Raw genomic sequence first — 25,227 nt, forward strand, 5'->3', positions numbered from 1 at the left:
TTCTTTCCTTGTCCTGTCACAAGATTTGTCATCTCTTAAACAACTTAGAAATTGTGAGACAATGACGAGTTCCATGCCACCTCAGCCTACTACAAGCCAAGGCACAAATGTCCATTTCTTGAAGGCCATGACTTTCTTTCTGTTCCCTTTACAACTCTCATCTATCAAGTACATTGCAGAAGCTCCAGAAAGCCATTTTGTGTGTTATGGGTTGAATTGTGCCTCCCCTTCTTCCCACAATTCCATTTGTTGAAGTCTTAGAATCCACACAAGTGATATCACATTTGTCTTTCTCTGACAATAATTTCTAGGTCCATCCATGTTGCTGCAAATGGCATTATTTTGTTCTTTTTCTATGACTGAGTAATATTCCATCGTGTGTGTGTTTGTGTGTGTATGCACACACACATTATATATACTATATCTTGTTATCCATTCATTTGTTGATGGACACTTAGGTTGATTCCATTTCTTGACTATTGTAAATAGTGCTATAATGCACATTGAGGTGCATGTATCTTTTTGAATTAGAGTTTTTGTCTTTTCTGGATATATGCCCAGGAGAGGGATTGTTGAATCATTACAGTAATTTTTAGTTTTTAAAGGAACTTCCACACTGTTCTCCATAGTGGCTGCACCAACTTACATTCCAACAAACAGTGTTGGAGGGTTCCCTTTACTCCACACCCTCTGGAAGGACCCTTTCTTCTTTAGAGGAAGGAGAAACAGAGAAGCAAATCCAGATCTCCAAGTTGGCCCTCTTCTTCCTCCCTTTGCTCACTTAAGATGGAGGCAGTGATAGGGATGGAGGAGGGTAGTTATACAGGTGGTTGTAGAAGGCCCAGTAGGGGACCATAGTTAGAGAGGGATACCAAGGGAACTATGGGAGACCACTGCAAGTTAATCATCATTCAAAAAACCCATCAGAATGAAGCAGGCTTGCTTAATTATAAAACCATAAGCAAAAGCTCGAGATATGCCTCAGGTCATTAAGTGAAAGATAAAATGAGGTCTGTATTCAAGTTCAGCATGATAATGATCCTTGGGACCAAGGAGAGACGTTTAAGGGAAGGCTGATATTACCAGGTAGGAGACCCTCATTATGTGGAAACCAGAGATGATTCAACATATTTTAGCATATGATCCCACCCTTCTCCTGATTTGAATAAGCACCATGACAGTCCTAGTTTGACCTCCTAAGGTCACATACTCTCTTACCCAACATGAAGGAGGAGTTAAAGATGTAAGCCTGACTCTACTTAAGGAAAGAGGAAGAGGTGGTCTTTTCCCCCTCCCCACTTTCCTTGGATTATAAAGATGTAGCCCACCTGATCATTGGGGCAGTGCTTCTTTGCCTGCCCATTTGCATCTCTCACAAGTATCCTGTTTAAAAAAATTATTTTATTATTATTAAAATATAGTCGACTTACAATGTTTCATCAAGTTCTATTGAACAACAAAGTGACCCAATCACACACATTTCCCTGTGCTGTACAGTAAGGTCCCATTGCCCATCCATTCCAAATGTAACAGTTTGCATCCCCAAAACCTCCAAAATGCCCATCCATCCCACTCTCCCCCCACCTCCAGGAACCCCAAGTCTGCTCTTCTGTTTTTGTTTTTTGGTTTTTTTAAAATAGGGTCATTTGTTCCATATTTAGATTCCACAAATAAGTGACATCATACTGTATTTGTCTTTTTCTTTCTGGCTTACTTCACTTAGCATGAGAGTCTCTAGGTACATCCATGTTGCTGCAAATGACATTATTTTGTTCTTTTTTATGGCTGAGTAGTATTCCATTGTGTGTATATACTGCAGCTTCCCAATCCATTCATCTGTTGATGGACATTTAGGTTGTTTCCATGTCTTGGCTATTGTGAACAGTGCTGCTATAAACATAAAGGTGCATATATCTTTTTCAATGAAAGTTTTGTCTGGATACATGACCAGCAGTGGACTAGCCGGATCATATGGTTGTTCTATATTTAGTTTCCTGAGGTACTTCCATACTGTTTTCCATAGTGGTTGTACCAATTTACATTCCCACCAACAGTGGAGGAGGGTACCTTTTTCTTCACATCCTCTCCAGCATTTGTTAATAAGCATCCTATCTTAATGTGTCTATTTCTCGCCTATCACTTTGTCTCTTGCTGAATTCCTTTTGTGCTGAGACACAAAGAACCTGAACTTTGGTCAGTCCAGACACGAGGTGAGTGGTTCTCATTAAAAAATTGTGGGTTCGAATCCCAGTATGGGTTCTGGCTAGATGCAAGTCATAAGTATTTTCAGTTTCAGTAGCACTGAGCTTGGTTGAGCAGAGAGCTGAGACCTCCATCATCTGCCCATGAACGTGCTCCCCAGAGTAAAGCTGGCAAGCCGTTAGCATGAATTTCACATTCTCACCAAGTCCTTCCCTTCTCTGTGCAAAATAATAACCGTGACAGAGCTGACATCCTCAAACAAGTCCCAACAATGTTGAAAGGACTTCATAAGCACTTGTAAGTGTGGGGAAAGTCAAGAAGGCTTTGGTTTTGCCTTGAAGCAGCACTCAAGTTCATGTACTAGATCTCTTCTATGGCTGAGATCTTTGGAGAGAAAAGCAGTGCCACGTCACAGGATCAATGAGAGTATGAAGTGGCAATGGACGCTGCTTCCTGGAGTACCTGGCATTTCATAGGCACTAGAGGCGGGTTAGTTCTTTTTTTTCTCCCTCCTCATTTTAACACAAATTTTCGCTAACTAAAGAGGATTAAATGCTGAAAACCATGCATACAGTAGAAAATGCCACCAGTATTATTTCCACTGGGGAGACAGAATGTGAAAAAATACAACGTAGTTTGCAGAGGATTGTGTCTTAGTCTGTTCAGGCTGCCCTAACAAAACACCCTAGTGTGAGGTGCTTACACAAGAGAGATTTGGTTTCTTACACTTCTGGAGGCTGGAAGTCCCAGATCAAGGTGCCAGCTGATACAGTTCCTGGTGCGATGCTGCCTGGGGCCTTGCAGATGGCTGCTTTTTCTCCATATCCTCATGTGGGTGCTAGGGCTTTAACATAATAGCTTTTGGGGAGACATGTTCAGTCCAAAGCAGACGGCTTGATCACATCTACTCTTGACCTTTTCTTGCGATTCAGATTTTTGCCCTGGGGAGTTTCAATTGTGTTAAGGCCTCTGCGACTGCATCCTCTCCTAATTCTCCATTTCTGCGCTTGGCTGGAAGGAGACCAGAGGCTGTGGCAGCATCACCACACTTTGGCATCTCCCTGCATCACCAGAGATGAGTGGGGTCTTCTCATGGGTGCCGGGATGTGCCTTCTCCGTGAGTGTTCCCATGGCTCATTCCACATGGAACAGAGCTTCTAGTGTTACTTCCATGACCTCATGAAAAGGAATCAGCTCTTCCACGTTTGGAGAGTGAGGCAGGGCAGGAAAGAGTAAGAGAGACCACAGATCTCAAAGCCTCTATTCCCTCCCCTCCAAAGACTGCATGGTCCCTCCCCACACACCATCCCCATCCTTCTCCTGATCTGTTGTCAGTGGGAGGCATCAAGATGCCAGTTGCTGCTCCTTTTATTTTCATCACCATATCTTCACACCATCACTCAGTGCAGCAGATTCCTTATTCTTGTGAAAAGCTGATCCATGCCCCCTCTTTCCTCATACTCTTGTTTTTTTCTTGTACATAGTTTCCAACAGTGTTATTTGAAAATATACTTTTTTTTAAGGGCTGCACCTGCAGTATATGAAAGTACCAAGGCTAGGGGTCAAACTGGAGCTATAGCTGCCAGAAAACACCACGGCCACAGCAATGCAGGATCCGAGCCACGTCAGCAACCCACACCACAGCTCATGGCAATGCCAGATCCTTAGTCCACTGAGCAAGGTCAGGGATCGAGTCCACATCCCCATGGATCCTAATCAGGTTTGTTAACCACTAAGCCACAAAGGGAACTCCTATACCTTATCTTTTTGTCTTTTTTTTTTTTTTCTCTTTTTGCTTTTTCTAGGGCCACTTCCCACGGCATATGGAGGTTCCCAGGCTAGGGGTCAAATCGGAGCTGTAGCCGCTGGTCTACACCAGAGCCACAGCAATGCGGGATCCGAGCCACATCTGCAACCTACACCACAGCTCATGGCAACACCGGATCCTTAACCCACTGAGCAAGGCCAGGGATCGAACCCTCAACCTCATGGTTCCTAGTTGGATTCGTCAACCACTGCGCCACAATGGGAACTCCTTCTTTTTGCCTTTTTTGGCCTTGCTTATGTGGAAGTCCCCGGTCGAGGGATCAAACCTATGCCACAGCTGCTGCAGCGACAACACTGTATCCTTAACTCACTGAGCCACAAGAGAATCCCAGGATATCTTTTCTTTTTAGGGGGTTGTAACCTCCCCCTCCCCCTTTAGCTAGAGAAGACAAAAAAGAATAAGCCCAAAGGGAAAGCCACAAATAGGAGCAGTGAAAATGGGTGCAGAGTTAAGGAAAGACATTGAGGTCTGCAGTCTATTTCATTACTAATGTCTGCAGGATACAAAGCAGTTCCCTAGGCTGTGAGCTCTACTGTCTGCGAGAGGAGAAAAGAGAGTAGGAATCATGCGAAAGGTTAAACATTCCCAGGTTACTGGCCTCACACACCCTGAGACTTTCCAATCCTTGTGTGGCTGGAGTTAAACTTACTCATGTGGACTCCTGGGGCTTCCTGGGGGGAAGGGTGTCATTTGTGCAGGCAAAGCTCCACTGGTCTCACGACAGCTCAGGTTCCTGGCCACTTACTCTCTGGACAGCTGGCCTCGGAACTCCAAGCCCTGAACTGAGCGTTGTCCCATCTACAGCCCTCTTCTGCCACCCATTCCCTCGCCACATAGCTGCCCTCTAACCTCTCTGGCAGCTCCCTGTGATGGGGTGGAGTAGGGGACCATAGCTAGAGAGGGAGACCTAGGGAACTTTGGGAGACCACTTCAAGTTAATAATCCCTCAAGAAAACTATCAGGGAGTTCCCATCGTGGTGCAGCAGAAACAAATCTGACTAGGAACCATGAGGTTGTGGGTTCGATCCCTGGCCTTGCTCAGTGGGTTGAGGATCCAGTATTGCCATGAACTGTGATATAGGTCGCAGACATGGCTCTGATGTGATGTTGCTGTGGCTGTGGCGTAGGCCAGCAGCTGTAGCTCCGATTGGACCCCTAGCGTGGAAACCTCCATGTGCTGCAGGTGCAGCCATAAAAAAAACACAGAGAAAACAAGAACAAAAACCCTATCAGAACATTGTGGAATGAAGCAGATTTGCTTAACTATAAAACTGTAAGTAAAAGCACGAGATATGCCCCAGGTCATTAAGTAAAAGATAAAATGAGGTCTGCATGCAAGTTCAGCAAAATAATGATCCTTAGGCCCAAGGACAGGAATTTAAGGGAAGGATGACCTTCCAAAGTAGGAGATCCTTATTATATAGAAACCCGAGATAGTACAACATATTTTAGCATCTGTTACCACCCTTTTGCTGATTCGAATAAGCACCATGACAGTCCTAGTTTGACCTCATAGGGTCCAATATGTAGGAGGAGCTAATGACGTAAGCCTGACGTCAACTCCAAGAACCAGGAAGAAGGCGGTCTTTTCCCACTCCCCGCTCCTCTTAGGTTATAAAAATGCAGACCACCTAATCCTTGGGGCAGAGCCTCCTTGCCTGCCTGCTTGCATCTTTCACAAGCCTCCTATCTTAAAACATCTATTTCTTGCCTATTACTTTGTCTCTCCCTGAATTCCTTCTCTGCTGAGACACAAAGAACCTGAACTTCAGTAAGTCCAGACACCAGATGAGTGATTCTTATTAAAAGACTGTAGATTCAAGTCCCAGTATGGGTTTTAGCTTGGTTCAAGTCCTGGCACATGAATTCAAGTCCCAATCTGGCTGACTTCGAGTCAGAGGTGTTTTGGTTTCTCTGGGCTTTGTCCTACCTCTGGGGACAAGCATCTCTGTACCACTCTGGAAACATGCACTGTTCTTCTTGGCTCTATTAGACACCAGGGCCCAAGTGGCCGTCATTCCAGGCGCTCCCTCTCAAGTCCCCAAAGCGAGAGCTCTCCTCTTACAGTCCACTGCTGGTAAAAGCATCAACCCTGCACAAACCCACTCAGATGTCACGAGTGGACGCTTCACCTCAAATGGGTGTCCCCCAGCTCCCTTTTCCCTCTTGTGGGCATGGATGCCCTGACATAACACCATGCCACCTGGAATAAGCCCAGGTTCATGGCTTCCTAATGGGACTTGCCAAATGGATGCCAGGGACTTCCTCCTCTGGTCAGGATGGAAAGAGTCCACAGGACCAACTTACAGAGGGCACTGGAGGCCCACGGCTGCCATGAGTGAGATGGTCCAGATGGGAATCTTTAATCCCACATTAACCTCCCCTTCAAAGACCCATTTGGCTGGTACTGAAGCCACCACTGATGAAAGAAAGGAGCATTGCCATTTCTGCTGCCCTCTCTGCAGCAGCAGAGGAATCCCAGGCCCAATCTGCTTTCACTTTGGAAAGGGCTCCAAATACATTAGGAGGCTCCCAAAGGGATATTTCAATGGTCCTGCAAGGATACATAACCTCTGTCGCCAGGATTTAAATATCGTACAGCTGGAAAGTGGCATTCTACAAAGGACCTTGGGCATAGGGTTTCTCTGAGGAAGCAGGGCAGGCAGATTTGCAGGCCCTCACAGACCAGCGACAGCAACAATGTGGGTGGACAACTGCCCCTCCCAAGACTCAAGGTCCAGCCTCCCCTGCCAAGTTCTGGGGCATCATCAGGTCCTCTAAGGGCCAAGCAATCCTCCCAGAAGTCACACATGAATTTTTCACATTACATCACCCAACACACCTAGGTAAAACACACACTAAGTTTTTTCATGTTCTGGAGGCAACACACCCCTCATCTCTAATTCTTCACCCACTACATGCAATCACATCCAAGATTCCACCCTGGTGTTGGAATGAAGCCCAATAGTGGGCTTTAGAAGCCACACAGCAGTCACTCCAACAAACCACAGCTTTCATCCCCTCTGTCCTGCAATCCCAGTCAAGTCCTTGGCCACCTCTTACTATGTGTCCCGGAGTCTCTGGACCACACAGGCATCTACCTGGCTTCCTATGTGGCTTTGGAATAAGTGCCAACCCACAGCAGCAGCCCAAGATACTCCCCGAGAGTGCCAGCTTTTGGCATCCTCTTGGGCTCGTCAGAAACTGAGGCCCTAACTAGCCACCTCCCAGTACTACTCCAGACCCACAGGTTCCTGTCATGTCCTAGGTTAGCTGTGCCCAGGGGAAGCTTGGCATGGCTATGGATGCCTCCTAGGTAAAATGGAAATGGCAGCTTCAGGACAGGGCTACACCTGATGTCAAAGGCCTTCCCAAATTACAAGAGGGTGTGCCTCCCCCCATGCTCAACCCCTTGCCTATGAGACTTGAGGAAGTAACAGCCCCACTTCCCCCACTGTGGTTACTTGGTAGCCCCTTGGGACTAACTGTCTGGGAGGGATGGGGAGCTGCTGTTCTTCAGGGATAGAGGCACCACCACTGTATGCAGTGCAGCTGGAGGTCAGGGCATTCCACCTGCCAGCCTCGGGCACCTCACCAGTGGAGGAGGGAGGGGGCTCCCCACTCAGCTCAGGTGATGGGTCTGGGATGTCCACCCAGCACTCGAGGAGGCCATACAAAGGGGCCCTTCACAGATCCCCATTCTTAGACTTTTGGGTGGTTGCTCTTGGCCTCGGGGTTTGGTTTGCCCATTGGCAAAGGGGTAATTTTCTCATACAAAGGCCAGCCCACCTGGGGTGCCCAGATATGGAAAGAATTTACTGAGACCCCCATTCCCATCATTTCGACTCACATGTCTGCTCATACTAGCAGTGTCACATCAGAAGCCATTTTCAATGGCAGACCCTCTCACTAAGCCCTCCCCACTCTGCCCAGTACAGATGCCTCAAGGTATCGGACCATCCCATCACTTGAGAAATGGGCCCACACAGCCTTGAGTTCCTAAGTAATCTGTGCCTTAACAGCTTGGCCTCAAGTGAGGGGACCCCCTTCTCCAGCAGCAGCCAAGGTTATTATGACAAGAGCATTCTCTGCTCCCAAACCAAACAACCAAAGGCCATATTCCCCAGGAGAACATATTCCCCAGGGAGCCCGATCACACTCCTGCTAGCCGACTGATTTCCTGGGCCCACTGCCCCCTTCTGCTGGGGCTTCCAGACATGGTGTCCTCTTTGCAACCCCCACCCAGAACTCCCCTTCGAAACTCCTCTTTCCTGAATATTTATTCTAGTTCCTTTTGGATGGACATATATTTACTCTGACCAGGGTACCTCTCAGGAGACTCACTGGGGGCATCTCCAACCTAATAGTCTTCGGATCTTCCTTCTAAACTTGGTCCGCAGGCAGCATTGAGCATCTTAATGACCTTCTTAAAAAGACACACCTTAAATTACTTTCAGGAAAGTGGTCCCAAAAGGGATCAAACTCTTGCCCTAGGCATTTCTAGCCAATAGCATCACTACTGAGAGGCTGAGACCAGCACGAAACACACCTATTATTGTAAATACAGCTTTATGGGAACTCAGCTACACTCTCAAGTATCTCACACACCTCAGTTCTTAAATTTGTGACTGATTTTGTTCCACAACTGCAGAGCTGAGTAGTTACAACACAGGTTACATGGCCTGCAAAGCCCTGAATTGTTTGCCATCCAACCCTTCACAGAAAAAAGGTTCATCAACCCTGCTCCACTGTGTGGCACTTGGCTTGCAGGAGGGCAAAAGGGGCAGGCAGTATAGTTGGGAGACTAGAGATAAAGAGATATTGCATGTCTTCACACACATTTTAGAAAAAACCTAGAGAATTGGCTGTTAGGCTTGTTGGGTGGAGGCACCTGAAACGACTCCTGGGGGTTTTGCCTTGATTGAGCCAGTGTGGGGCTTTTTACTGAGACTGGGTGATGGGCAGAGATGAGAGAAGAGATGGCAGAAGAGGGGTGTCCTGAAGATCTGGAGACACCAACAAGTCAGGGTGTCAGAAAAGCCTCACAGGTGGCCTTGCTACAGAGAGACACAGGTTGGGAGGGGACAGTCTCCCAGAATTCAGAATGTCTGGGTGTGTAGTAGAGCCGACAGGCATACCCAGATACCTGACAGCCACCTATCCGAGTGGGAGAGAGATGGCTTCTGGCAGACCTACCTCTAGGAGCAGGCTGGGTCCTGATCCCTTGCATTTACCACGTGGAGATGGGAGCAGAGCCAAAGGCCTCCCACCTCCCCTCCCCACCCCCACACCCCAACCCCCAGCATCCTTAGGCAGACTGACCAGAGAGAAAGAACCAAGGGAGCAGTTACTTAGGTCTAGTTCCTTTTTTCTTTTTTCCTTTAAAAGGCATCATTATATTATTAAAGTGTAATAAAACTGTAGAAAAATGAAATATAGTAATTCAAAATAAAAAAAGAAAAAACTTAGCCTTATTGATATAACTTACATAATGTTGACCTCAAAGAACAGACTGTCAGTTATTTCTCTAGCAAAGATGTGTTTCTTCTAAGTCAGAACAGGATTGCAAGCCTGAATCTCCAACCACCGTGAGCTATGAGCAAACTCCCCTGCAGCAGGGAAAGGAGCATGCTTTTATAGAGGGAGTTGGAAGGGCTAACTAACAAAGAGTCGTGGCTTCTCATTGGTTGAGTCCTTGCTAGGAAAGAAGAGAAGTCTTTCTTCTTCCTGTTGGGGTCTGCTAAACTCACAGACTGTGAGAGCTCCCCCTTCTGGTCTCCCAACTCTATTTGAGGTTTTTGTTTATTCTTTTTTTTTTCTTTCTTTCTTTACAAGACAATAAAACATACCAATTTTAAGGATATAGTTTTGAGTTCTGACAAATGAACACACCTCTCCCCTGCAAACATCATCATAATCAAAATATAAACTATTTCCTTCATCCCTGAAAATTTCCCTCAGCCTCTTTGTAGTAAATTCCTCCCCATGCCTCAGCCCCAGGGAGCACCTGATAGGCCTTCCTTCATTGTAGATTAGTTTTGCCTGTTGCAATGTTTCACCTAAAGGAAACTTCTTGTTTGGCTTCTTTCACTATGAGAATGAGTTGCACCTATCAGTAGTTTTTTCCTCTTACTTGTAGATTAGATTTTCATTGGTATGAATACTGGTATGATATAACAAAATTTGTTTATCTATTACCTGATTTCAGCTGTTTCAAGTTTTTTGCTATTATGAAAAGAGCCTAGTTTCTTTTTTCAATCTCAGCAGAGAAATCAATACTATGCTTACAGGTGGGAGAGGTGACAGGAGGGCGTGTTTGTTGAGGGCAGAGTTTCCCACATATTAGGATACATTAGAATCACCTAGAATGCTTGTTAAATCACAGATGGCTGGTCTCTAGTACAGGAATTTCTGATTCAGTAGATCTGAGGTGGGCAAAGATATGCATTTATTTCTATCCACTAGTGCTGATGCTTCTGTTTTGGGGACCACACTTTGAGAAACACTGGGGTCTCCTGGAAGAGACAGAAGGACGGGGAGGGGAAGTGACCTATAATGTGGTGCTATACTTAACACAGCCTCATTTATGAACAGCCCTGAGCACTCTCAGACACACACAAGCCTGGGGATGGTTCACTTTAACAACTTTATTGAGGTATAACTTACATACCACAAGTTCACTTGTTTTAAGCATACAATTAAATTATTTTTAGTAAATTTATTAAATTGTGCCATCATCCACACAGTCCAGTTTTAGAACTTTTCCGTTACTCCAATAAAATCCCTCATGCCAATTTACAGTTAATCCTTAATCCCAGTCCCAGACAACCTAATCACTTTCTGTCTTTTATAAGCTTGCTTGTCTGGACATTTCAAGGAGATGAAATCATGCAGTATGTGGTTTTTGTGTCTGGTTTCTTAATTTAGCATGTTGTCACTAAGGGTTCTCTATGTTGTAGCAGGTATTAGTATTTTAAAAAATGTCCAACTAGTATGCCATTTAATTGTATTGATTTAATTAGATTGTTTAATTGTATGGATAGACCACACTGTGTTTCTGCAATTATCAATTCATGGACATCTGGGTTACTCTTTGGCTATTATGATGAATGCCTCTGCAAACATTCACATACAAGTCTTTGCGTAGATATCTTTTTTCACTTCTTTTGGGTATACACCTAGGAGTGGAATTTGCAGGCCATTAAGGTAAATTTATATTTAACATTTTAAGAAACTGCCAGACTATTTTCCAAAGTGGCTCTACCATTTCATAGCCTACCAACAATGTGGGGTCCATTTTCCTTGGATATTTCATTGTTGTTTTTAATGGAAGGGATACAAGAGAATTTGAGATCAACTTGTATGAAGAAATGTATTCAAAATACTGTTCATTAAGTAGGTGCACATACAAGAGTGTGAGAGTATGTTGTTTTTCGATGCTGGTTACAGTCTTGGCTGCACATAGGAATCATCTGTGGAGCTTTGAAAAATCCTGATGTCAGGCTACATCTCCAACAGAAGAGTGACGTGACAGGGGTGGGTGGGTGGGCAGGCACGAGGACCTTTAAAACTTCCAGGTGAATCCAATGTGTAGGCTGAGTCTATGCGTTTGCGCTCATGCTTGGGAGCACACTCACACATACACACATACACATACACACACACACACACACACACACACACAAGGACAAAGTCTGTTAATTAAAGGGAAAGTTTGTTCACTGAGATAATAGCTAAATAGCTACAGCTGAAGAAAGACAGTGTCTCTAGGACAGACTGAGTGACACTCAATTTGAATTCAATAGAAGGAACAGAATGGACTGTCTGGCAAACAGTAGCATCTATGATTATCTTCACTTACTTTTCCTGGGATTATTTCACCATTTCCACATTTTTTGACCATAAAGTAGAGGAGAATAAAATGATAACAGAAGGGAGTGTGGGGAAGGGGAATCATAGGTTTCCAATGTCTGTTAGTTTTAGAAGGGAGAGACTTAGTGTTTAAATGTCATCAGACAATCCGGTTGGGCAGAAGAAGGGATAAAAAGTGGGGAAGAATCCACAAGGGTGGAGAGAGGTTCCTGGATGCAGGTGGAAGGATGGATCCCCTCTTTTAACAGGAGGTGAGGTAGAGGATGGGGCATATTGAGGCAGACATCTTGGTCTGCTAATCAGAAGATGAGGGAATCCTCATCTCTTTTTTTCTTTTTCTTAAGTTAGCGAATTGTGATATATGGTCATTTTGTAGAGAGCAACTTGCTGTGAGGCTGGGTGGGGAGAGGGAGTAGGGCTGAATGTTTGAGGAGAGTCGATAAGTTCACCTGAGAAAAATACGCAGGGCCATGGGGAGAGTTGAGCCCTTTGAAGATTTTATGATTTTATAATGATGCTGATCACTGTTCTATTTCTCAGTTCTTAGGGGCAGGTGAGGGAAAGCAGCCAGTGGATTGATCCTGAGTAATATGATAGCTCCATGAGTATTGAGAAAAGACAGAAGGGCAAAGGACTTGGAGGCAAAGCAGGAGGGTTTCAAAAGCAACGGACCATAAAAATCCATGCAGGAAAAGGGATGGAGAAAAAAAAAATAAACTAGGGAATAAGATAAAAGAGAAGCTGACTCACAGATACAGATAACGAATTAGTGGTTCCCAGTGGGGAGAGAAGAGGGAGAAGGTCAAGATAGGGATAGGGGAAGAATAAAAAAGGAATAAACTGGAGAACTGAGAGAAAGCAGAAGGGACCGTGGGTTGGAGGAGAGGCTGTGGGCAGAGAGCGGGATGCTTAGATTTTATTATTATGGAGGCAGAGGAAAGAAAGAACCAGACAGATGGGTTGTCCATGTGGGCGACGGCAAATCTCATTGTCTCCATTTTCTCCCCTTCTACTCCTCAACTAGCTTCAATCTGTTACCACACTTCACCCAACAGCTTTTACTAAGGTCTCAGATGACCTATGTTCAAATCCAAGAAAGATCTTCCCATTCTCATTTTGCTTGACTTTTCAGTATCATGTGACACTGGAAACCATTTCCTGCTCCTCAAATAGTCTTTCTCACTGGCTTCCGAGACAATACATTCTCCTTATTTATTCCCAACTTCTCCAGCTCCTGTTTATTGGTCTCCTTTACAGGTCTACCTGCCTCTTCCTATCTGCTCTATACAGGAGTTTCTTAACAGGGCGTAATCCTTAGCACTCTTGTCTCTCTTTTCTCCCTGGGCAATCTCACCCTGTGCCTCACGGCTTCAATTGCTACTCATCATCTTAGAAGTTTCTTTCGAGCATTAAGTCTATCCAATTGCTACTGGTTGTTTCCACTTGGATATCTCAGAGGCTTTTCAAACTCCTTGGTTATTAACCCAAACTCATAACTTATCCCCAACCTGGTTCCCTCCTCATGCTGGAGAAGCTCATATGTGAACCTCATGTCTGGTTAGACAACTCAGAAATCTAGGTTTGATCTCCCTTTCCCTCAACCTCCCATAGCCAATCTAGGACTCCCACCAGCTTCCTTCTAAATAGCTTTAGAATTCACCCACTTCTCTCCATCCCCAGCAAGATGATCTGGATCCAGCCTCTATCACCTCTTGTCCAAACTACTGTGAAGCCTGCAAGCAGCTTTTATCAACCTCTAGGACTCCTTTCCAGCCCGTTCTCTACACTAAACCCTAAGAATGCCCCCTTCTCTGCAAACACAGATCTGGTCACACAACCCTTTATTTCAACCCCTTCTATTACACTCCACTTTCCACTGCTCGTAGAATAAAAACAAAAACCTACCCTTTGGTGCTCAAGACCCATCAAGGTCTGGCCCCAGACATCTGGCATCTGCTCCAGGCACTGGGGCCTCTGCTGGGCAGCAACTTTGTCCTGCCATCTTCCTCTGGGTCCTACGGTCCCCCAGCTCCTCAGGGAAGTCTCCAGCCTCTCTGCACAGCTCCACCTCCCCCACTGCTTGCTTTCATGGACCTGTGTACCGCCCCCCCCCCCCATCACAGCATCTATCTCCAGTGGAATTATACATTCATTCGGGTTGTTATTTGATTAATGTCTGTCTTCTCACACCAGACTCCAGTCACCAGGCAAGCAGGAATCACATCTGGTTTGGCTCATCTGTACGCTCCCCACCCAGCAAAATGCTTGCCTGTGATAGAAACTGCAAAAAATAAATGTTGGGATCGGGGGAATTACTGAGAACAACAAGATTTAAGTTGAAGGGGATATTAAGAGTCATCTGGTTTCTGTCTTTTAAAGTTGAAGAAACGGAGGCCTGGAGAGCTGGGAGGTGGGGTGTTCACTTACAGTCACACAACTGGTCAAGGGCCTGAGCTGGAAGGTAAACCCTCCTCTCTTCTATCTCGGCCTGGGAACCATTTGCTTGTTTGTTTCTTTACTATAAATCCTCTGGGAGTATTTTTTCCCCCTCTCTTGCTTTTTCTAAAGTGAAAAAGAAAAGCTGTCTGTGCTTCAACTGTGCTTCCCGTGCTGCCCAGTCACAAAACTTCAAACCGCTGGTGGCAGAATGACTTGCTCGGGAGCAAGGGGGGACCATCTTAGAGACACGTCTCTGCCTCACCCCCACCAGCTGGCAGCAGTGAGGGGGGTCTGGGGGGGAACCAGGAGCCCGCTCCCCCTCCTGCCCCTGCGAGCCACCCCGCCACAATGGATAACAGGTAGGTTAATGCTAAAAGAAAGATGAACAAGCCTCAGGTGACACAAATGCACTCCCTGGCAGTGGTCAGAGAAAGCCGCCAACCCCACTTCCCATGGTTACAGCAGGCAATCACAGTCTGCACGATCAGATCACACACCTTCTGATTATCAAAGGTGGTTCAAACTGTCTTCTCCGGAGGCTTCCGTTTCCAGCAGTTTCTTCTCCACTGCATAAAGCACGAGAGCCCTCTGCTGGTCATGTTCAGAAAAACTTCACGAGAGGCAGCGATTGCTTAGTTGCGGGGAGAATTCTCCGTTCTTTGCATTTCTTTCCTCTTGCCTCCGCAAGCTCTCTCCAGAAATTACACATTAAAAATAAACCTGGGCCATTAGAAACCATCTGAGTCTGAACAAGGAGGCATCCACGGACCAATACTTTTTGTGGTCAGGCTTACAATTGGCCAGCCCTGGATGCTAACAGAGCTGTGACTGAAAACCTCCGCCAAGGATGTGGATTGTCAATCTCGCCTTCGGTGTGGACTGGAGGTCCTGATTTGCTGTTCAGAAGTGAATTCTCTCCATGATAGAAACACTAAGGTCCACAGATGATCTATTAGCATTTCATAGTAGACTTACGTATCATATTATTATCCGAGTAACTGTCTAGGGTGGGGAAACTCTTGCCAGAAGGTCTTAATGGATGCAAAGTCAGGACCAGGGTACTAAGGGCAGGCAGGTGGAGGAACAGAGGAACAAACCAGATCTTAGCTGTTTGCAGAGGTAGACAAGTGTTAGACACGCTGAGAATCAGGCTGCTGAGAAGGGGTGGAGGACACATCCGTGAGTGATACTTGTCAACGCCCAAACTGTCTCTTCCAGCAAGGTCAGGTTAAGAAGTCCAGATGCCATGGCCAGGGAGGTGGAGGTCCAGGCGGGCAGAAGAGAGGCTGCCAGCTGGCACCAGGGAACAGGCATGCGGAGGTCAGGCTTCAGGAAAGGAGGCGGCACCGGATTTCTCAGACTGTTTCTCCAAAGACTAGTCATACCTACTACTCTGCATTATCATGTTTGCTGCACCCCTGTTTTCTAGCTAACTTTCATACTGTGTTTAGTTTCCTCTGCCTTTTAAAAGTAAACATCAAAATGCGCTATTTTGGAGTTCTCCTGTAGCACAGCCAGCTAAGGGCCCGGTGCTGTCACTGCAGCAGCTCTGGTCACAACTGTGGCGTTGGGTTTGATCCCTGGCCCGGGAAGGTCTGCATGCCACAGGTGAGGCCAAAAGAGAAAAAAAGAAAACTTGCGCTATTTTGAAATCTTAAGAAGTCTAGGTTTGAAGAAGTTAAAAAATCACAAAGCGATTAAGAGTATTTAATCGTTATTTTCTGACAGAAATCCAGTCACATCTGCCTGTACCCTTACATGTGCCATTACTTGACACTCACACTCCACCAGGAACATGACATGTTAGAAAAGAGAGAGGGACTTTTAAAACCACATTTAATTTTTAATACAAACTCTGCTGCCCGATTACAGAAGCGACCCCTTCGTGCACAGATAAATTTAGCATCTACTTAGGAAAAAGGAACAACTGTACTTTTATTGCTCCCCCCAAGAACTTTTATCTTTGTGCTCTCTGATGCCAAGGCAAGCCTGTGGTGTCTTTTTGGATTTCCATTTAGGAAGGTTGATTTAAGAAAAGTGAATATGGAGATTGGAAACTACTTAGGGCCATCTGTACCTGCGATTCCTTCAAACTGTGCTTAGGCAAAGCTCTGAAGAGTTCCTCTTAGAAACCTGTTGTCAATATGGAAAATAGTTCACACTTTCAGTTTCACAGCAAAAAAGGGAAAATAAAAACCCTAAAGGCAATTAAGTCAACACTTTCCAACTCCCTGCACTGTATTAATTAGCTAAAGTCTTATACAGTACAACATAAACATTGTTGGCATGTTTATTTGTATGTAACACCTATAAGCATATCGCATCTACACTTTCAGTGTATTTACAAATTCAACAAAATATCTACATATAAAAAGCTTTACTTAAAATTAAACTTGATGCAAGTTATGAGAAACCAATTTATTGGCAAATGAAACCGAGCATTCCTTCAACCATAGGTTGTCGTAGAATTTCATAATTGGAAGAAAACCATTTGATAGATATTATTCGTGAATATGGTAGAATACATATGCTTATTTTTCAAATGGCAGATGTAATTCCTTTTACTGTTGGCCTCGTTAGCACTTGTCCAATTTCTTAGACCCTGAAAGGCATCCATAGCAATTTGCATACACACTGTTTAATGCTGCCGAGAATTTCAAAAGCTGCCACGTAGGTAAAGACTTAAGAGAAAAATATATTCCTGTTGGTGTGCTGTTGTCTACTTCTAGTTTTGCAATAACTTGTTTTTTTTTTTTAACTTGTTTGTTTTTAAAACTTTCTACCCAGTTGCCATCCTTCTTACCGAATATGACTTATTTTAATAGGAACCATAAAAGACCATAGAATCATCACAAGCTCCAATTGGTGATAAAGCTTTTGTTTTTGTATGTATGGCAGAAATGCTCCTTAAAATAAACTGTCTTCTTAATTTTAGTTTCACAGTTCCTTTTTTCAGCATTGCAGTTTTCATTCGCTCTACTTTTTAAACAATGCTTTTTTTCCGACAATGACAATCACCAGGACTCCGAGTCGACTGTACCTAAGGATACAGAAGGAAGTACGTCGTGGAATGCAGATCGTCGAAGGCACTGCACATGTCTTGCCCTGTGCTTTCTGCAACTATCTTTGAAATTTAATTGGAGTGATTCGTTTGGGGTTCTCTCAGTCCAGCACAAATGCCAAAAGTGCATGGCAATACGCGTTGTTTATGCCTCAAAACCACTGAGCAGAGAGGTGATGTAAAAAAGCAGAACGCTGTACCACTGTCATACCTGGAGGATTAAGAAGGCTATGGAGTGAGAGAAGCAAAGAGCAGGTAACAGAGCCTCAGTAAGCATCAGCAAATGCAACTGTCATCATGAACTCAGTTAGCAGGTATATACTGTACATACTGTTCCTAACAGTCTCCCCCAAAGACTAACGACAGCTAGACAGAGTCACCAATGTCACCACAATGTCCACAAAGACATTGAAGTTCTAGAGAATTCTACAATTAACACTCTTGACAATGAAAACGGAATTCATATTCAGGGGTTCAGCCGAGGCGAGTATAAACAAAGTATCCATCCAGGTTGGCATAAGACACCCAGGTATGTCCTTTAAAGGGGTAGCATTTTCCATGCATCCCCTTGCACTGTATCCTGAAGAGAAAAGAACATGAGCTGTTGCTGACGTTGTATTATTTTCATCTGATCTCAGAAAACCAAGAATATTTCTGCGGAATGGAAAAGTATGCGCCAGGCACTGCAGTTCACATTAACGCATTATCCAACTGAGTGATGGTCTCGCTCTACCTGGTCCCATCCTATGAACACACAGCAGACCAGGTACTTTCTGCCTCTGTGTTCACAGGATGAGAAGGCAGACAAACAGGGGCTCAAGAGGAACGTCCTAGAGAAGTGGGATATTGGCAGAGAGCTCACACGTTAAACAAAGGAGTTCATGGCGTTGACAGGAGATGGTGCCTCTGAGCTCTCATTTCCTTCAGCCGGTTCCTTCTCTTTCTTACCACTGTACTGGCCAATAAAGGAACCGTCCTCATTGAACTGGCCATTCACCCCTTCTCCATAGTCAACCAGGCTATCATCGCTGTCTTCTTTTTTCACAGTCCTGTCCGAAGGGGTTCGACTGCCTTTTTTTAAAGGCTTGTGGTCTTCTGCATCACTGGGAAAAAAGAGCACACCCTGTCATCAAGACTGGCATTTAGGTAAAATGCTTTCTTCTTAAATGTCATGCACTGCAAATTCTGAGAAAGCATTTGGAGTCTCCAGCTACATCTAATAATCAGGCGAACTCCAATAGCTGGGATGTGGTTGGAATGAAAGTCAGGTGCAGAAATGGTTTAATCATCAAGTCTTGAGAAGGTGGATGGCTTTGTGGGGGTGCATGGCAATATCAATGACAGATTCTGGCTCCTGATTTGGAAACAATTCACAAATCGGCACAAGCATTAAAAAAGGGAGAGTTGAGAAAAGTTGAAAATAACCACTGTTTTAACAGAATTTCAAAAGGGGGTAAAAACTTAAGGCAAGTAGAGAAGTTAGTATGTTAAACTGTTTAATATCTCTGATTCCTTGAATGTGAATGGAGAATGATTTCGGTTAAGTGTGAAATATGGATTTTTGTTTTTCTGAGCAAGAAGCAAAATCCTGCATTTCAAATCATTTTGTTATTGAATGCAGGGCAGACTGGTAAACTTGAACCTTACCTTTCAAGAGACCTATAATTCCATTAAAAGGAGGCAGAAGAAACAAATGAAAATAGCCTAAGAAGAAAAGCAAAATCCTTATACTGATTGTAAATAGTATTTTTTTTTCTGTAAGCATTTTAGTCAATGGGTAAAGATGTATTAATTTGGAAACAGACATAACTTCAGAGCACTACATCTGTATGATTAATGGCATGTCAATATATTCTGAAGAGGGTGAGTGATTCTCAAGTGCAAAAGCAAACATTTCCTGCCCTCATCTTTACCCATCACTCCCTTCTCCCAAGTGTGTTAGCAGCCCATCCATGTCAGATGGAAATCTGAGGTGTGTAATTTAATAACAATTTGTAGGACTCTGTGTATTTGCTTATTACTCTGTTGAACCCCTAGGCATAATATTTGGAATTAGAAGAGTAATCACTAGTTTTTTTGTTGTTGTTGTTATTGTTGTTGCTGTGATGGTTTTATGGCCACGCCTGTGTCATGCAAATTCTTGGGCCAGGGACTGAATCCAAGATGCAGCTGCAACCTACGCCACACCCCTGGCAATGCCAGATCCTTTAACCCACTGTGCTGAGCCGGGGATCAAACCCGCACCTTCCCAGGGGCCTGAGCTATGCAGTTGGATTCTTAACCCAAGGCACCATAGCAGGAACTCCCAAGAGTAATGACTGTTTTAGAACAAACACTCACATAGCATGTAACTAGGCACGCACAATGACCTATTTCTTAACAGCTTACATCTGGTTAAAAAAAAAAAAAAAAAGAAGGCAATGACATATTTTGTATATTTTCAAAGAACAAAAATCCAAGGCAAAAATAGGAAGCATAAACAAAACTAGTAAAAGAAATTAAAGATTTAATGTAAAAGAGAGGTCATATGAACTGCAATTTCTTACCTAGAAATTTATCCAAGGACTTTATTGCTCCCTTTCTTTTAAAGAGTAACTTTTCTTCTAGCCAAGATACAAATACTTTATGGTGCACAAATATTCTGGCTCTTTGGCCAGTAATTCCTACCAGGGTCTCCAATATTTTGCCAAGAAGAAAATGTCAAGACTGGAAAATAATACTAGCTTCACGTGACATGGACGTTTGCTATTGAAAATACCTGTTTCAGCAATACACAAGTGCCTATGACAAACTGAATAAATGATAGACTCACTATTGCTAATAAACAATGGGGAGCTATCACAGAATCTTCAGATGACCTGTGTTTGGGGCACTCCAGGGCACATGGCACCCAATCCTCAACCTGTTGCAAGAATAACTTGCACATCTTTGGAATTTAATTGTTAGCTTCTAGGCTGTGCTTGAATACTTCCTGTGAAATATTGTCTATGACTAGATGAGATACTTCATTCCACTGGAGAGTTCAATAATGACCAGAATTTTGTCATCTGAATTCCATCTACTAGTATTACTCTGCTTTGTAGAACTAGTGTTCCAAGGTGTACACTACAGGAAATTCTAGTCTATGAAATTTCTTTCATCCATCCATCCATCCATCCACCGATCCATCCATCCAATATATCTAATACATGTTTATTGAGTGCCTCCTCTAAGATAGATAATGTTTTAACTGTTGGGGATACAGCAGCAAACACAAAAGATTAAACCCCTGATTTCATTAAGCCTTCTTCTAGGAGGGAAAAATACACACAATAAATAATCAACATATTTTAAAAGTCAGTTACAGAATATATCAGAAGGGGATTAGTGCTATGGAAAATACAGAGCTGAGTAGAGAAGGTGGAAGGTGTCAGGGGAGGGGACGGAAAGTTGATCTTCAAATAGGATGTCCAGTGGGGGCCTTGTTAAAAGGCAACATCTGATCAAAGACTTAAAAAAGAAAAAGAGTTGAGTTAGGCAAGTGGATAGCTGGAGGAAGAGCCATTCTGGCAGGAGTAACAAGCAGTGCAAATGCTCTGAGATGGGGAAAAGCCCCTGTTCTAGGAGTGGTGAAAGAGCTTGGGAGGCTGGACCTGAGTGAGAGAGAGGGAGAGAGGGAGAAGGAGAGAGAGAGAGGAGGGAGAGAGGAGAGAGATTAAAGCAGAAGCGTGAGGATCATGGCCTTGTAGGACACTGTAAGGATTCTTTAACTCTCAGTAAGATGCAAAGCCATGGGAGGTTTTCAGTGGATGAGTGAGATTATTTGATTTTCATATTAAAAGGATTACTGTCATCAGTGTTAAGAATAGCCTACCCTAGGAGTTCCTGCTGTGGTGCAACGGGATCGGCAATGTCTCTGCAGCACCAGGATGCAGGTTCGATCTCCTGCTTGGCACAGTGGCTTAAGGATCCAATATTGTCTTAGCTGCGGCATAGATCACAACAGCAGCTCAGATCTGATCCCTGGCCTGGGAACTCCATATGCTGTGGGGGGGCCAGAAAAGAGAGAGAGGGGAAAAAAAAAAGGAATAGCCTACCCTAGAGGGCAGAGGTGGTAAACTACAACAAAAATGGGTCATTCCCATTTATTATGCACTGTCGGTGGCTGCTTCTGCACTACAATAGAATTACAGAGTTTCAGCAGAGAGGTGCTGTGGCTTGTAAAGTCTAAAATTATTATTGGGCTCTTTTACAGAAAAAGTAAAAGCTAGGGGATCAGGGGATGACTGCAATAATCCAGGAGTGAGAGAGCTGTGACTTGGACCAGACTGGGACACTGGGGTGGTACCAAGTGGTCTTTATGGACATATTTGGAAGGCAGCATCAACAGGATTTTCCGATGGATTGGATACAGAATAACAAAGAAAAAGACAACACCAACATTTTCAGTGTGAGTAGCAGGAAGGATGAAATTGCCCTTCCTTTGGAGCACAGCATGTTTGGGCTGGAAGATTAGTAGTTCAGTTTGGGACATGCTAAAGTTTGACACGTCAGAGGACCACTCCTTTAACCATTTTATGAGTCTTGTATAACACTGACATCTAACACCAACAAGAACGCTTAGGGAAAAGTAAAATTACAGGCCAATCTCATTCACGCACACAGATGAGAAAATCCCAAAGAAATCTTGAGCAGATAGAATGCAGCAGCCTGCTAAAAAGATAATATATCATGACCAGGTTGGGTTTATTCCAGGAATGCAAGCTTGTTTTAGCATTAAAACACCAATTCATATAATTCACCAGTTCAGCAGAAGAGAAGAAAAATATTTTATGATCATCTCAGCAGACTGAGAAAAAAGTATGTGGTAAAATTCAACACACGCTCACAATAAAACTTTAATACACAAGGAGTATCTTTGTTAACTTCAGTGTGTTTTTAAGAAACTCTGAGTTAATGTCATCCTTGATGGTGAAAGTTGAAGGTGTTCTCTTGGACATCAGACATAACAGCAGGGATGCCCGCTGTTGTCATCTCTAATCGAAACTGCATTGGAAGCACAATGAGATAAGAAAAAGACATAGAAGGCATGCATCTTAAAAAGGAACTGTCATTATTCATAAATGCTATGATTATGTGTGTAAAAAATCCAAAAGAACCTATAGGCAAACACTAAACAGAGAATTTAGTAATATTGCTTAATACCATTATTAGAATAAAAGTAAATTTTATTTAAGTACTGGAAAACAATTGGAAAAGGAAATTTTAGAGGTAATTCCACTTATGATACCATAAAAACATGAAGTATATAAGAACAAACCCAACAAAGAAAATGAAACTTACATTCAGAACTTTTAAATAAGAGGTAAATAAATGGAGAGCTATTATATCATAATTATGGACAGGATGACTCATGGTAAACTGTTACCCTCCTTTATATTATTTTTTGTTTGTTTGGTTTGGTTTTGGTTTTGGCTATGTCCATGGCATGCAGAAGTTGGGCCAGGGATCAAACCTGTGCCATAGCAGTGACAATGCTGGATTCTTAACCCATGGAGCCACCAGGGAATTCCAGGGAGATCTTTTTGTTGTCTTTATTCTAACATTATATTTTCATGCTATCAAAACTGGAATCATTTTGATTTATCTCTTATTTTTTATTTATTTTTATTTTTATTTTTTGTCTTTTGCCATTTCTAGGGCCGCTCCCGTGGCATATGGAGGTTCCAAGGCTAGGGGTCTAGTCGGAGCTGTAGCCGCCGGCCTACACCACAGCCACAGCAACACGGGATCTGAGCCACGTCTGCAACCTACACCACAGCTCACGGCAACGCCGGATCATTAACCCACTGAGCAAGGCCAGGGATCAAACCCACAACCTCATGGTTCCTAGTTGGATTCGTTAACCACTGAGGCATGACGGGAACTCCTGGAATCATTTTTGAAATCCCATTTTCCAACTCTATGCTGGTACATAGAAATATAATTGACTTCATGTTAATTCTTTGCCAGGCAACATTACTAAACTCTCTTATGAATTCTAATATTTTCACAGAGTCATTTGGATTTTTACACACAATCATGTCAACTATGAATAATGGCCAGCCAAGAAGGGGATCCCTGGAAACATCCTTTCCGGCTTAATGGCCATAATGGATAGGAATCTGCAACAACATGAGTTGTGCTTAAAAGAAGACAAGGAAGAGGGAGGGCTCTGCCCACAAGCACAGTCTTTCCAAGAAAAACTGTTGAAAGATAGTTGAAGATCTTTTTAAGACCTTAAAAAAAAGTACTGTGGGGAGTTCCCATTGTGGCTCAGTGGGTTAAGAGCCCAACATAGTGTCTGTGATGATGCAGGGTTGATCCCTGGCCTCACTCAGGGGGTTAAAAATCTGGCACTGCCACAGGCCATGACATAGGTCGCAGATGCGGCTTGGATACAGCATTGCTGTGGCTGTGATGAAGGCTGCAGCTGCAGTTCTGCTTTGACCCCTGGCCTGGGAACTTCCATATGCTGCAGGTGCGGCCATTAAAAAAAAAAAAAATTAAAGTTGTGTGATACATGTCCTACTTTGGGCATCAGAATCTGGTTACATGGGGAAAAATTATAAGAGGCACCAGCACAGTGCTGGACATGGGATCTGTGCCCAACAAACATAAGTGGCACTCTTACCTGCCATCATACCTCTTCCCTCCACTCCAGATCCCCACTCTCGAGAGATTTTTTCCTAAGAAATACCTTGTGTAACACAGACACACACTTAGAACTTTCCAGTTGTGATGAGTGGTTACAAATCTGCATTGAAGCTCTGTACGAGGACTTGCCTCTTTTCAACCCAGAGATCAATTATATAATGAACGCATCGACTGTTTTTGACATTGCACTTTGCCATTTAAGTATGAAAGAGTAGTTTTCCAAATGAAGGAGATTGAGGAGTTACAGAAGGTGACTGAAAAGTCATGTCCTTATTTAGCTACATAGTATTTAAAGCTTAAAAAAATTCATCGAGAATGAATAAAGACAATGTGGTATACACACACACACACACACACACACACACACACACACACACACACAGTGGAATATTAACTCAGCCATTAAAAAGAATGAAATAATGTCTTTTGCAGCAGCATGGATAGATCTAGAGATTACTGTACTAAGTGAAGTAAGTCAGAGCAAGACAAATACCATATGATATCACTTATATCTGGAATCTAAACTACAACACAAATCAACACATCTATGAAACAAAAACAGACTCACAAACATGGAGAACAGACTTGTGCTTGCCAAGGTGGGCGGTGGATGGAGGAGGGAAGGATTGGAAATTTGGGATTAACAGATGCAAACTATTATATATAGGATGGATAAACAACAAGGTCCTACTGTAGGGCACAGAGAACTATCTTCAATATCAATAAACCCCAAGTTCCCAATCCATCCCACTCCCTCTCCCTCTCCCTCCCCCTTGGCAACCACTATTTGCCTTTGAAATGGATAAGCAATGAGATCCTGCTGTGTAGCAGTGGGAACTATGTCTAGTCACTTATGAGGGAGCATGATAAGGTAAGAAAAAAGAATCTATACATGTATGTGTAACTGGGTAATGCTGTACAGTAGAAAATTGACAGAACACTGTAAACCAGCTATAATGAAAAAAATAAAAATTACCAAAAAAATCCATAAACCATCATGGGAAAGAATACGAAAAAGAATGTACATGTGTATAACTGAGTCACTCTGCTGTACCGTAGAAATTAACACAACATTGTAAATCAGTGGCACTTGAAAAAAATTTTTAAAAATTCATATATAATTTTATGAGAACTTTTAAGGACAGGAGGG

General features: G+C 43.6%; 1 protein-coding gene across 43 annotated transcripts in view; it reads right to left on the bottom strand.

Annotated features, from left to right (window-relative positions):
* Nucleotides 16,035–25,227, bottom strand: part of NRCAM (neuronal cell adhesion molecule) — a 319,153-nt gene continuing 309,960 nt past the window's right edge. For 22 of the 43 annotated variants that reach the window (XM_021063526.1, XM_021063524.1, XM_021063556.1 and 19 more), the window contains 2 exons: nt 19,050–19,061; nt 16,035–18,505 (listed from right to left, as the gene is read on the bottom strand). In XM_021063526.1, the coding sequence (XP_020919185.1) occupies nt 18,268–18,505; nt 19,050–19,061 (250 nt within the window). In that variant the 3' untranslated portion in view covers nt 16,035–18,267. Of the gene's footprint in view, nt 18,506–18,527; nt 18,757–19,049; nt 19,107–25,227 lie in introns of those variants that run through there. The other 21 variants (XM_021063566.1, XM_021063563.1, XM_021063559.1 and 18 more) reach the window with 4 other exon arrangements.

The sequence above is a fragment of the Sus scrofa genome, chromosome 9 (genome assembly GCF_000003025.6).
Source record: "Sus scrofa isolate TJ Tabasco breed Duroc chromosome 9, Sscrofa11.1, whole genome shotgun sequence".
In the NCBI taxonomy this organism is placed as follows: Eukaryota; Metazoa; Chordata; class Mammalia; order Artiodactyla; family Suidae; genus Sus; species Sus scrofa.